General features: G+C 38.3%; 1 protein-coding gene across 6 annotated transcripts in view; it reads right to left on the bottom strand.

Moving 5' to 3' along the window:
• The window catches only part of EMSY (EMSY transcriptional repressor, BRCA2 interacting), a 60,243-nt gene that overhangs the window by 25,775 nt on the left and 20,270 nt on the right, over positions 1-14,198 (bottom strand). For all 6 annotated transcript variants that reach the window (XM_030557697.1, XM_030557690.1, XM_030557704.1 and 3 more), the window contains 4 exons: positions 12,712-12,971; positions 8,609-8,885; positions 5,224-5,475; positions 1,842-1,991 (listed from right to left, as the gene is read on the bottom strand). In XM_030557697.1, the coding sequence (XP_030413557.1) occupies positions 1,842-1,991; positions 5,224-5,475; positions 8,609-8,885; positions 12,712-12,971 (939 nt within the window). The remainder of the gene's footprint in view (positions 1-1,841; positions 1,992-5,223; positions 5,476-8,608; positions 8,886-12,711; positions 12,972-14,198) is intronic.

The following is a 14,198-nucleotide window of genomic DNA, read 5'->3' as shown; positions in this document are numbered from 1 at the left end:
GTGCCAACACTGTCCTTTAGCTTCAACAGCTCTTCTCCCTCCCTGCCATTACCCCGCTGATGTATTCCAAGACAGCAACGATATCCTCCTTCAGCCTTTGACTGGATACAGTTCTATTTATCATTATCCTTTAAGATCCTCCAGCTAGTTTACAGTCTGCGTCACAATGTTCAGATACATGCAAATTAAAATTAAATTAAAGATTTCATACAGCACTGTCTTAAACATTTTGTCTATCACATTTCAAGTTAAACTATTCCAGTTGGTAATGGATTTGCTCATTATAAACTGATGACCTTTATGTTCATGGCTCTGTTGTTCACAAGGTGTTTAGATTCTCTCTCAATATTTGTCCTTTATTTTATTATGGGCCAAAGTGTGATTTATTGGATAGAATTTGCTAGAACTGCTCTCTTCCTCTTTAAGAAGAGTGGGGAGAGAGTACATAAACCAATAGAAGTGGCTTAAAAGAATTTATGTCCAGTCTAAATTTCGCTATGTGAAACTTATACCATCACTCTTTATAATACAATAACAACTACAATAATAAATACAGCTACACATTTTAGAAGTATTTATGAATTCAAGCTAATCTTCTCAATACCCAACAGATATATAGACCTGGTGTCTGTTTCCTTTCTCCTATTAACTTCAATGGGAGCAATACAGGGCCCACAGAGTTAAGGAACTCACCCAAAGTCACAGAGTGAGTCAGGGGGAGAGGTGGAATATGAACTCAATTCTTCACTACCAGTCCCATGCTCAGTCCTCTCAACCACTATGATTAACAGGTATTAGTTAAGGAAGGGTAACTTTCTACTCTAGTTATACTTCTGCACATATCTATGATTCTATGATATTGTAGACTAAACATTGCAGACCTCTTCTTTGTTGCTAAAAGTTATTATACAAAACAGCTAGATTTAATTGGGAAACCTAATATTCAAAACTGGTCTGAGGAGAGAAAGCAAATGGCCTATTCAAGATTTACCAATTTAAAATGAGAAAAAAAAAATCACAATTATATTCCAAACACTCATTTTCACTTGTTTAAAATATATCAGGATAATGTTTTATCTGGGTAAAGAATTTAAAGGTGAACTGAAAAGCTAGACTAAAAACTGAGTTAAGCACAGATTTATACCACCTACCTCAACATGTGTGGTGCACTTAGCAAAGAAATGAATTTGACCAAACTTTAAAGAAAGTCAGTCTGGCCCCTAAATCATCTTCATACATCCAACACTACCCTAACACGTCAGTCTGTAACACTGCTGATATAGAAAAGAAGTGTGACTACTGGTGAATACACAGAATAGAGTTGGGGGATCTGGGTTCTATTTCTGGCTCCTCTATGCACTTACTGTGAGACCCTGACCAAGTCAAATGTCTCTCGAATCCCCTATCAATAAGACAGGAATAATGATATTTACCTACCTTCAAGGAATGTTGAGAGGCTTAATTGATTTGTTTGACATCCTCTAATACAAGGTGCTACAGAAGTGCAAAGTATCATCATCATCATCGGTTTCAGTGACATTTCTCTCTCAACCAGTGGGAAAGGAATGATTATACTTATGTGTGCCGAGTCAAAGAGAGTACAAGAGAGATAAAAGACCACTCAGTGGTAAACTTGAGAGTTTATAATATAGCATTTTAGTGTATGACAAGGACAAATGTCCTAAGCTAGTATGTGACGATCAAAAGGTTTACAAATGTGCTGTTATACCTTTTTTTTTTAAATAAACAATGAACAAAATGTTATTTAACCCTGCTAAACAGGGTTTATTATCAGTACTGCTGGGTTTACCCTCCCTTACCTTCAAAGAACAGTAACTTACCAGTGGGAGTAGTGACCAGTTTAGTTGTCATGATAGTCCCGTTACTGCTAACCACCATAATCGGTGAATTGCTACTGCTGGGCAAAGTCGCTGTAACTGGTTTGGGTAGGATTTTACTGGGCTGCACCTGTTGAGTGATTATTTTAACACCTAGGAAAGGAGAAAGGTCACTGTTAACATACAGGCACAAACAGTTACTTGCTGACATATTTCCCCAGATCAAGCCCTAACGCGCAAGCAGCTGCACAAGGCTTTTATTTTTGAGCCAATATATTCCTAAGCCTAAAAATAATATTTAGATTTTTTGCTAGTACCAAGACAACCACCACCTTCACCTTTCATGTGCCTGCTACCACTTAACTACTCCGATCGCCACCGGTGCTTGTGGCACCATTAAGTCATGCGATCTAGTGCAGAGGTCTTTGGTCCATGATCAAATATCTCCCCCTAGGACCCACTATGTTAATCAATATCAAGTTGGTCCAAAACCAATGAAATATCTAAAAAATGCATCCATATTTGTCAGTTTCTTCATTATCATATACTTTATTAAGAACTGGTAAGTTTCATTTTGATAGCAATCAAAAATGTGTAGAAATGAGAGTACCTCAGAATGGAGAGGGGTAACTAGTGGTGTTCCCCAAGGGTCAGTCCTAGGACCAATCCCATTCAATTTATTCATAAATGATCTGGAGAAAGGGGTAAACAGTGAGGTGGCAAAGTTTGCAGATGATACTAAACTACTCAAGATAGTTAAGACCAATACAGATTGTGAAGAACTTCAAAAAGATCTCACAAAACTAAGTGATTGGGCAACAAAATGGCAAACGAAATTTAAAGTGCATAAATATAAAGTAATGCACACTGGAAAAAATAACCCCAACTATACATACAATATGATGAGGGCTAATTTAGCTACAACGAGTCAGGAAAAAGATCTTGGCATCATCGTGGATAGTTCTCTGAAGATGTCCACACAGTGTGCAGAGGTGGTCAAAAAAGCAAACAGGATCTTAGGAATCATTAAAAAGGGGCTAGAAAATAAGAAGGAGACTATATTATTGCCCTTACATAAATTGATGGTACACCCATATCCTGAATACTGCATACAGATGTGGTCTCCTCATCTCAAAAAAGATATACTGGCACTAGAAAAGGTTCAGAGAAGGGCAACTAAAATGATTCGGGGTTTGGAACGGGTCCCATATGAGGAGAGATTAAAGAGGCTAGGATTTTTCCGCTTGGAAAAGAGGAGATTAAGGGGGGATATGATAGAGGTATATAAAATTATGAGTGATATAGAGAAAGTGGATAAGGAAAACTTATTTACTTATTCCCATAATACAAGAACTAGGGGTCACCAAATAAAATTAATAGGTAGCAGGTTTAAAACGAATAAAAGGAAGTTCTTCTTCACACAGTGCACAGTCAACTTGTGGAACTCCTTACCTAAGGAGGTTGTGAAGGCTGGGACTAGAACAATGTTTAAAAGGGAACTGGATAAATTCATGGTGGCTAACTCCATAAATGGCTATTAGCCAGGAAGGGTAAAGAATGGTGTCCCTTGCCTCTGTTCATCAGAGGATGGAGATGGATGGCAGGAGAGAGAGATCACTTGATCATTGCCTGTTAGCTTCACTCCCTCTGGGGCACCTGGCATTGGCCACTGTCGGTAGATAGATACTGGGCTAGACGGTCCTTTGGTCTGACCCGGTACGGCTGTTCTTATGTTCTTTTGGGAGCAAGGAAGAAACTGGATTCAGGAGCTCGGGGTGAGGAGGCTTCTCCCTCCCATTCTGAACTTGTCGCTGGTGCTGCCTTGGAGCTTCAGTGGAATTGGGATGAGGACCGGGGTTGACCAGAGACAAAGAGTGAGGGAGTGAGCAAGTCACTCCTCTCCCCTTCTAATGGACCATACTGTCAAGGAGGATTTGTCTTCTATTGCCCACTCCTAACCTGTGGGGTATGACCCAGCAAACACCTCTTTGGGATATACTTTTGGGTTGCAATCAAAGGTTTCAAGAAATGATGATCGAGAAGTCAGAGCAAGAGTTTTTCCAAGCCAAGTGGGTCCTGAGTTCTACTCTACACTAAGTAGATGCCCTGAGTTGTTGGCTGAATTATTTGACCCTCGTTGAGTCAATACAGAGGGAAAACTAGATAAAAAGCAAAATCTCAGTTAAAACATCTGACCTAAGCTTTCCAGAGCAAATACGTATCAGAAGGTAGGCTAAAGGTGAATTTATGTGAGTGATTTTAAAAGGCGATAACCATCTTGGGTTTAAAAGTATAGTAAAAGGCAAAGAATGAAGACAATGCAGCTATTTTAAATTTGAATTTCTTTTGTACTTGCTACTCCTTCTGTACCAGTTCTTTGTATGGTGCAGACACAAAAATGATAGTTACTTATTAAGTGGTGAGCAATGACTGTGGAGTGGAGGCATTTTATAGTGTTCAATAATGGACTTTTTTTCTAAGCAATGGTCTCATAATCCACAGGACATTTCATCATAGATTCCCACCACCACTGTCCTGTGGTCTTATCTTTTTTAGTTACTCTGACCTAAAAGGTCTAGAACCAAAATAAAATACATGTTCCCTTACTACAGTGCTGATTTCATGTGCATTAATATAAACCAAACAAGGACAGAATAATACTTTGCACTTTTATAGCACTTCTCCTTAAAATTTTCTAAGAGCTTTACAAACATTACTTCTCAACACCCCATGAGGTAGGGATTAGTAAACTATTTTACAAACAGATCAAGCTGATGCAACGAGACTAAGTGACTTGCCCAAAGACAACCGTATTAACCAGTCTTAGAAACAGAATCCAGTCCAACTTTTGGTTCTAAGTACTGCATTTGCTATGACAAAAGTCAATTCCTAAGCCTAGGTTTATCCTCCCTTACCTTCTAAGAACAGTAACCCAATAGTAGCAGTAAGAGATGGATAGATGGATTACCTTTAAACTTAAGTAATACAGCTGAAAAGCTGTTTGTTTGCTCAAAATGTTTAAATCTTCAGAAAATTGCCATCTTCCAGGTTGCCAGGCAAACAATTGTTTACAAGAGCATGCATATACCTTTACAGTCTCTAAAGGCAGGAAGAAAACTTCCTACTTAAGAGGTTCTCTTTTCTACCAGGGGGAACAGAAAAACACAGAAACACTTTTCCACAAAGGTAAACTCAAATTATTACCTACACATGCTCTATTAACCACCTTTTCCAGTTTCAGAGCCAAATTCTGCCCTGAGGTGCCTCCCACTGACGTCAACAAGAGCTGCCTGTGCACATTTCAGGGCAGAATTTAGCTCTTAGTTCTTATATGGTTGTAAGACTTCACCCATTACTAATATTGTCCAAGTTTAATTCCAACTACCTGATTCTTGTTTGATCTGAATGGTGGGCTTGATGCCAGGTGGCAACTGACACTGTTGTGACTGCTGCTGGTGTGCTACAGGAGAAGACTGCGACAGCTGCTGCTGGGTCTGTTGTATTTGATGCAGCTGCTGTTTTGGGGTCTGCTGATGCTGTTTGGGAAACTGTGTTAGAATCTGAGTTGGGGTCCCCACCAAGCTTTTTGGGGAAGGTAGTCTGGTGGATGCAACTTTAATTGCCGAAGTGGACACACCTGTGAAAGAGCAAACAAATGTGGATTTAACAGTGAAACAAGTGAACAAATTTCTGTTCTTTAAATGCAACACAGCCACTTTTCCATTTCCTTTACTACTGTGAAAAGCACATGTAAGCATGCATAGAATCTGACAAGATGCAATGCCATCTTTCAATTCCAAAGTACCTGAATTTACAGACGAAGAAAACTTTACGTAAGTTATCAATGTGTCAGCACAACAGGGTAAGATAGCTCAGTGGTTCTCAACTAGGGGTAAGCGTACCCCTAGGGGTATGCAGAGGCCTTTCAGGGGATACAGCAACTCATCTAGATATCTGCCTAATTTTACAACAGGTTACATAAAAGGCACTAGCAAAGTCAGGGCAAACTAAAATTTTCTACAGATGACATTTATACTGCTCTATATACTGAAATGTAAGTACAATATTTATATTGATTTGTTTAATAATTATATGGTAAAAATGAGAAAGTAAGCAATTTTCAGTAATAGTGTGCTGTGATACTTTTTATTTTTATGTCTGATTTTGTAAGCAAGTAGTTTTTAAGGGAGGTGTAACTTGGGCTATGCAAGACAACTCAGACTCCTGAAAGAGGTACAGTAGTCTGGAAAAACTGAGAGCCACTGATATAGTTAATGTAGAGATCATGCTCCAAAGAGCTTGCAGTCTACTCTGTGCTTTTTGAAGTATAATTAACATAACCCCTCCCCCTTTCAAGGTTGACCATTTTTAAACTGCAAGACATAAAAAATTTACAGTGCAATAAAAACTGTTAAGCGGTTGAAAGAAAATATGGGGACATCAAGAGCATTAACACTAACTGAGAATGTTTGACAATGTGAGTGGTAGTCTTAGGAAGGATAACCAGCTAACGCCCTCTATTTCATAATGTGTGTGCAATACATAACTTGGAAATCAGAAGCAGTCTTGAACAAGATAAGCAAATCCAAGTCTATTTACCAAGGTACAACAATCCTGTATAGTAATAGTGATTCAGACATTTTAGGCATGGGTATTTTTAGTAAAAGTCATGGACAGGTCACGGGCAGTAAACAAAAATTCACAGCCTGTAACCTGTCCATGACTTACTATATATTTCTGACTGAATCTTGAGTGCTCTGGGTGGGGTTAGTTAAAATAATAAACGCAAAGATTTCCTCAGAAATATTGTAAAGGAAAAAAATGCCTTGCATCACTATCTTCTGAACTCCTCTGATCAAAATTAAGAATGCAGATAAACTATAGAAGAATCTATATCAAATCCTCCTATACCAAAAGAAAAGTTCAGGGCAATACAGGAAAAGGCAGGGTAGGAAATGCAGGAAAACAGCAGAGGAATCCTTTGGGTTCCAAAAGGGGCTATGAACACTCTTAGGAGAGAAGAGGGAAGGGGAAGAAAATGAAGAATATGGGCCTTGAAGAAGTACTTTATGGCAGCCAGTGTGATCTAGCATATTTAGTTATGACTAGAAGCCAGCAACTCCTGATTTCAATTCCAGCTCCAACAGATTCCCTCTGACCCTGGGTAACCCATTCTCTACTCAGTTTCCCTAACTCTAAAATGGGGATAAAATTTACAAATACTTCTCCACCTCACAGAAACGTTATGAGGATTAATTGGTAAATACTCAAAAAGTGATCTGAAGACTAGATAAGCCAAGTATTATGACTTATCTATTTTGGGGTTTCATTTTGTGAGCCTGTCTAAACAAAAACAAATTTCCTCAAAAGATTACCCCCAGAATATTTAGTTATTTTTCATATCGGGGATGGGTAGGAGGAGTGTTAAGGTTGATTCCCCACTCTGGCACTTCAAGTGCAGAAGGTGGGGGCCCACAAGGATTCTAAAAATTATACTGGCCACTCCAGGCTTGTATTAAACTTCCAAGGTTACAGTTTCTCTCTGACCTTGGATGGGTAGATGCTGCCATCACCCAAATGCAAACCTCCTGGAACCCAGGAAGGTGCATGTGGGAATTCCTTCCTGTGGGGTACCCTCAAGCCCTTTCACCTCCCCATGGGGAAAAGATGAGAGAGAAAAAAACAAATAAATCAGCTGCTGCCACCAGCTAACTAAAAAACATGTGCACAAACCTCTTAAGACACAAAAATCCAAATCCTGTTCTTAAAAAAGGTAAATTTTATTACAAAGAAAAAGAAAGAAAATACTTCTGAAAACTCAGGCTATTGCTAGATTTTTAAAAGAGTAATTCCAAAAATTAAGCATAGAAAATATGGTTTTTTTAGGGGGGCAGTTCATCTTAAAGGTTACAAGCAATAAAAGCACCTGGGGTTAGCACAGAGGAATCCACAAGCCATAAGAAATAAACAAAATAAACCTAACCACGTCTTTCTACGCATTTTCTGATCTACTTACATATCTGGATTCCAAGAAAACAATTCTAGGTATGATTTCGATGATTTTCATACCTGACCTTCAGCTTCTCAGAGCATAACTGCTGCCCTGTTCCCCTCTTCCCGGAGAGCAACGACAGACACAAAAGGAAAGTGTTTTCCCAATTTTAAAAAGTTCCAGCCTTCCCATTGGCTCTTTTAGTCAGGTGCCTTCCTTTACCAGTGGACTTTTTTTTAACTCTTTACAGGTAAAGCAAGTAGAGAACAGCTACTAACAGGAATTTTATAGCTAACCGGCTGGCTGGGTATCCATAAAAGGGAGCTACTCCCCCACCCCCTCCATTTTATCATAGGGAGTGTTTTAAAGGTTAATACAAGTCAGTTTGCGGTTACACGTTTTTAATACTGCAGTTAAGTAACCTTCACAGTGGAAAGCTGTATAATATTTTCTGGGAAGATTCACTATGGAACTATACAATTTGCATATATTTAATTGTTGAGGGGAAGAGAAGAAATCTGGATTAAGGATTTGGTTATAGAATACAGTGGATTGGATGCACTGAGAATCAGATGCATACCTATTGTTTTCCATGCACTTTAAAAGTATATGTACTGAGATTAGCGGCAAACAAATCTGTCTCAAACAAAGGAATGTGTGGTCTGCTCAATTAACATTTAAGCAGTAAACAGAATCATCAAGCAGGTAGGGAAATAAGGGAAGCTCAAATAAAGGCTATTATATCAGTAAAAGTTTTGATAAATAACAACTGTCATACCTTGTGCTACCGTTGACATAACCACTGACGGTGTTGATGACACCACAGCAGTCACAGCAATGGTATTTGGAGTGGAAGAGGGAGTGGAACAGTTGCTGCCACTACTGCTGCTACTGACCAAAGAGGACTGAGAAGCTGTTATAACCATTGGTTGCTTCTGAGTAGTTGAGGCAATGACAGATGTTGGAACAAGTTTAGTGACTGCTGCGTAGTTGTGAGACTTGGAGAGAATGTTGGGTACAAATGTTGAACTTGGAGAGGTGGTTACTATGATCACCTGAAACAACAAAATTTAATTAATCACTCACATGTGTTTAGAAGTTTTATAGCAACTTTGTAACACACTACACACACACACAATCGTATTTAGTTTTAAGCGCCCTTAGTTTAGAGTTCAGTTGCAGATCTGAATACACTTGACAGCAGAAATAAAGTTTCTCTTGGTTGGAGGTAGGTCGGCTAATCCATCACTTTCTGAAGGGACTATATTTTCATTTAAAATTGATACGTTTTTGCTTTTTAGTTAAGAAGAAAACAGTATGTATGTGACTAAAGTAGTATTATCTGGTGTTGCTGACAAATTGAAACAAGACAGGTGTGAAATGTCTCAGTTCATCTCACTGGGGCACAAAGTCTGAAGCCTGCCTGTCACCATCACTCAAAACTGCTCTATTTCTGGAATTTCAGGAGGGTTTTAACCATCACTCTCCCAAACCTGCACATATCTCAAGACCTGGCAACGAGAAGCATAAATTCTTTCTTTAATAACCTATTTAACTGTTTACCAACAGTTGATCGTTTAGCTATATAGATCAAAAACTATTTTTCAACTGATTACTACATATCCCATCAGTGCAATAAATTTGCCTCTCCCTAATACTTATCAGTGAACAACCCATTTTAGGGATCAGAAGCAATTTATCCGATAATCTATGGATGTTTTAAAGATAGATAGGAAATTCCTTCCTCTCGGGGCACCACTTGTCTGCAGATAAAAAAATGCTGCATCTAGTGAATTACAATTGCACCTGACTGATCACTGAAATACCTAGAATTCATTCTGACCTTTCAAGAGAAATATTTTACCCCTATGCAATTGTCAGGTTTGAGAAACTAATTGTTTTATCATCTGCATACATATATATAACAGATATATACACATAACATTTTGTTTTGATCTTACTGTGTATGTGCATACACAATATACTGCATGTTATATATTACATATGTACACACAAGTTAAAACAGAAACATATATTGTATAAGCCACATAAAACCTAAGGAATACTCATCTGTCCTATACAATGGGACACTAGAAAGCAGAATATTCCTCTAAAGTACAATTATTAAGGAGTGAGGGTCCAAGCCATTATACTTTTTAGATACTATTGTCACATATGTAAAGATGATAAAATGAATCTAGTGAGGAATACTGAAATTGCATAGCATCCTTTCACTGGTAAAAGGTTATTTGATTAGCTGACCGACAGTAAATTATTCAGCTTTTTAAGAGGAACATCTGTTTATTTTGTTAAAAACATTTATTGAATATATACTGAAGCTAACCTTGGCAGTTTTGAGAAATGCCAAAAATTTGGTAAAGAGATACTGAAAAAAGATGCTAGGGTAACAGTTGCCACTGGACTTGACTAGTAAGAGTAGTTACTAGATTGTCCTCCTTTGTATAAAGCTTTATGCAATAGAAAAATGGAAGAGCATTGACATCTTTCAGTGGAATCTATGAATTTTCCTCCACTCTACTGAAATATCACCACAATCCTGAAAACTGGTATAAAAGAATTCCAGAATCACATTCAACATCAATTATTGTTTAAATAACTGCATATCAAATTCAAACCTAATCCCAAACTTCAATAATTCTTTAAAATTACTAAAGCAGCATTATCGCTTTGGTTGGAAAGTATGATATACAAACTCAATTTAAAAGAGTATCACAATAACAAATTATGCAATATACAAAAACTACTACACTTCCTATTAGAACAAGTTTAGATCTTGTCATTGTGTATTAGTATGGGACCTGACTGAGATTTCACTTAAACAGAAATGTGCATATAAAGCAAAATGAGAAATATCTGTTGGAAGGTTTTTGAGAACAAGTGACAAATACCTTTCTGTAAAGGCCTAAGTGAAAGAAGATAAAATTAACAGTATTCTCATTTTCAAAAAGATTGCACCTATTGTTCCATTCAGAAAGGACAGCGAATCATCAGATTGTAATAGCTTAATATCCTATCTTGTGCCTGCACCTTTCCTTTGCAGGTCTATTTCATCCTGAATTACTACATCCTCCTTTATAATCTATGCTTTTCAATTTCATTTTGAATACAGACGATACTAAAGCACAGGCTAAAACTTTATTTATTTACAGAGTTCAAAGCACCTGCTCTGAAAAAGGAATAAGATGTATAAGTAATATGGATAATGAATATAGCCTGGATAATAATATGTAGATGAGTACACCAAGCCCCCCACTTTTCTTCAAGCTAGTTATATTTAGTACACACAATAAATTACCCCAGTGCAAAACTTGTGTTCATCCAGACAAATGTTCTGTCACTGGTTAAACCAGACTTTAATCTAAATAATATTTGCTGCATGGAAAGCAAGACCTTATATTTGATGTGCTCATGCTTATTTGCATGCCATTAACCAGAATGCTTTTTAAGCAGACATTTGTTTGAGCAGTGATACTTCTGGACTTCAGGGAACTAAATGAAAGCATCCCCTACTTTACACAACTGAACAGACATTATGAAAGGCCAGGAATAAATGCACTGCATACTAAAATGTAGGAAGTTACTGCACTGAACTAAGTGTCCAAAATCAAGACATGGGAAGTGTGCTAATCCACATAAAGTTAGAAAGTAAATCTGAGTCTAACACAAAGATTATGGTGGTGAGGTGGAGCTCAAAAGTCAAGAATCTCTCATTATCTGAAAAATGCTTTCTAGAGGCTAATCTAAATCAATACTCTGTGTCAAGGTCAAATTAATCTCATGAAAATCTACTGAAATCAATAGATACACCAAAAATTAATTTGGTTTCCACTGTCACTATTGTGTTTAAATTTAAATAGGATTTATTTATTTTAGTTAATTAAAATACATCCAGTCAATACTCTGGACCCACAAAATCAAAAACAAGATGTCATTTAGGACCAGTCCAAAATCTAAAACCCTCCCCCCAAAAGTCTGAGAGAACAAGTAGGTCTTGCAGCATGACTGGAAATCAACAAATGCAGGATCCATTTTAAAAATATTTTACAGCTGAGGATTGCTTGCCTCCAACCCCATTATGGTCAAACACGGCACTGTTAGTTTGAGTACCTAGGTTGATCTCAACTGCCACAATACTGTGTAAAGAGAATAGAATGAAAAGGAAAACAACATCCCCACAATCTCTGTTCGGATCTAGCAACAAGTCCTGCTGGGCCAAAGAGAGATCTCAGGCCTCCTGGAGGCATGATTTCCTACACAAAGTAGAGTGGGCCATGGAAAGACCAAACCCGTTTTCTGGAGTCTTACTAATGCAAAAATAGAATAATTTTAATTAAGGAAAAGAGAAATAAGAAAGATTACCTTTGACCACAAGTTGTTACCATCTGATGGCTGCTCATTGGCCTATGTGATCCAGTTCTGTGGACTAGTGCCCATATCACAAAACCCAACACCACAAAAGGTACTAACTGGCAACTTGTTGGCAGTCTCACCAGAGAGGCCAATAATTGAATGAGCATGGAGACTAAATTCCCTCTCATCCCTAGAAGGGATCCCTTCAGGTCAGGGTTGATGCACATTGGTGGGGCAGCGTAGGGGAAGCTTGCACTCCCACTGCCTGTGCTGTACCTGTTCTGTGGATAAAAAGAGGGCTTCAGTCTCCAGGACTGTCAATCCAGGTCCCTTCACACAGAGGCGCACTAAATTCACACAAGATTTTTGTTTTAAAAAGAGGCATCATCTTACCCAAAGAACAATCCTTAAAATATAGCTTGACACTTTTGTAGAGCGGAAAAAGCTAAATATGTTTTATTCATTGACGGAAATACAATTACATAATGCTTGGCGGATTCCCCCACATACCTTCTGTGTTGTTGTGTTTGTTGTCTGTGTTGAGGGTTTAGTGAACGTTATTTTCACCGGAGACATGTGTGGCGGTAAGGAGTTGGCAATGCTCTGCATGATATTACTCATCTTGGGGCTGCCACTTACTGGCACCGTGATAGTTTTAGTGACAGGAGTGACCGCCTTTGGGACTTCTTTCAGAAGAACAGGGGAGGAACTAGAAGAGTTAGTTCGTCGCCTTTTACGGGGCTTTTCATCATCATCTGAGCAGCTGACACCTGGAAGAACAGGACTTTTCAATTATATAGCGCTTTTCATCTGACCATCTCTTACTGCTTTCTAATAACATTAAGTGCTTTCTAACAACATTAAGCTTGTTAAGTCCTACATCCATTTTTCAAATGGGAAAACACAAGGCAGAGAGAAGATAAAACCTTCCAGAGGTCACAACAAGTCCATGACAGACCTGAGAACAGAATCAGCTGTTCCTATTCCCTCCCACAGATCACACTTATTGTCATAATACTGAATTTCTCTTAAAAAACAAAACACCAAGGGTACTGAGTAATTTTGCAGTTTAATTCTGGATAAGAAATTAAAAGAATGTAACAGCCAGTGTTGGGGTTTTGCTAGTCTGTGTAAAAATGGCACAAGTTACACTAATGAGACTGCATATGTGTGAGGGGGGCAGGAAGACATTTTTCAAGTGCATTCCTGTTCAGAACGCCACATTCAGCTTTTCCAGCAGTTTTCATCCATGGCAGTTATACACATGTAACTAAAATTTCCCCCTTGGCTTCGTCACACCATGCCCCCCTTATCCCTTGTGCCTTCTTTAATGCAACCCAGTATACTTGCAGCAGCATCCCTTTCTCTTTCAAATAGCTTCTGAAGATCTATTTATCAAATGATGCATTCCTGCTGCCAAGACCACATCCCACTTTGCCAACTTGTGCCTTTAGCAGTTTGAAGCAGTGACTATTTTGGCACATTTTACTCACTGTATGCCAAAAAGCAAAACTTTTACCAATATGCAATCCTGCAAAAGAAACTTTTTGCCTCAAAAAAGTTTCTTCACCCCCACAATCACCCACCTCAGGTGCCGAAAATATATCTGCTGTAACATTCCATTGAACCACTGACACTAGCTTTCTATAACATGCTCTGTTGATCTTTAATAAAACACTAGACCTTGTCCAAGATTCTCTTACTTCGACTGGCCTTAAGGGTCACAGAACGTCAGACATATGCATGGATGTGTACTGTAACCACCTTTGACAATACCTCATACAGGCATGATGCCATGCTTATGGACAATCACATAAATCAAAGGTCATGAGTTGAAAAACACACTCAATGCCTTCAGTTCATCTTTGTACAAGATGGCTGGAGATGCTCATTCTCAGACCCTCATTTTGCAAAAGAAAATTAAATCTGCTCTCAGCAAAAATTCAAATGCAAAAAACTGAGGGACTGGCGGATTTAGGGGATTGAGATTTTTTCAT

This window comes from Gopherus evgoodei, chromosome 1 (assembly GCF_007399415.2).
Source record: "Gopherus evgoodei ecotype Sinaloan lineage chromosome 1, rGopEvg1_v1.p, whole genome shotgun sequence".
NCBI lineage: Eukaryota > Metazoa > Chordata > Testudines > Testudinidae > Gopherus > Gopherus evgoodei.
The sequence above is the reverse complement of the archived record's forward strand: the minus strand, read 5'-3'. Positions and strand labels throughout refer to the sequence as shown.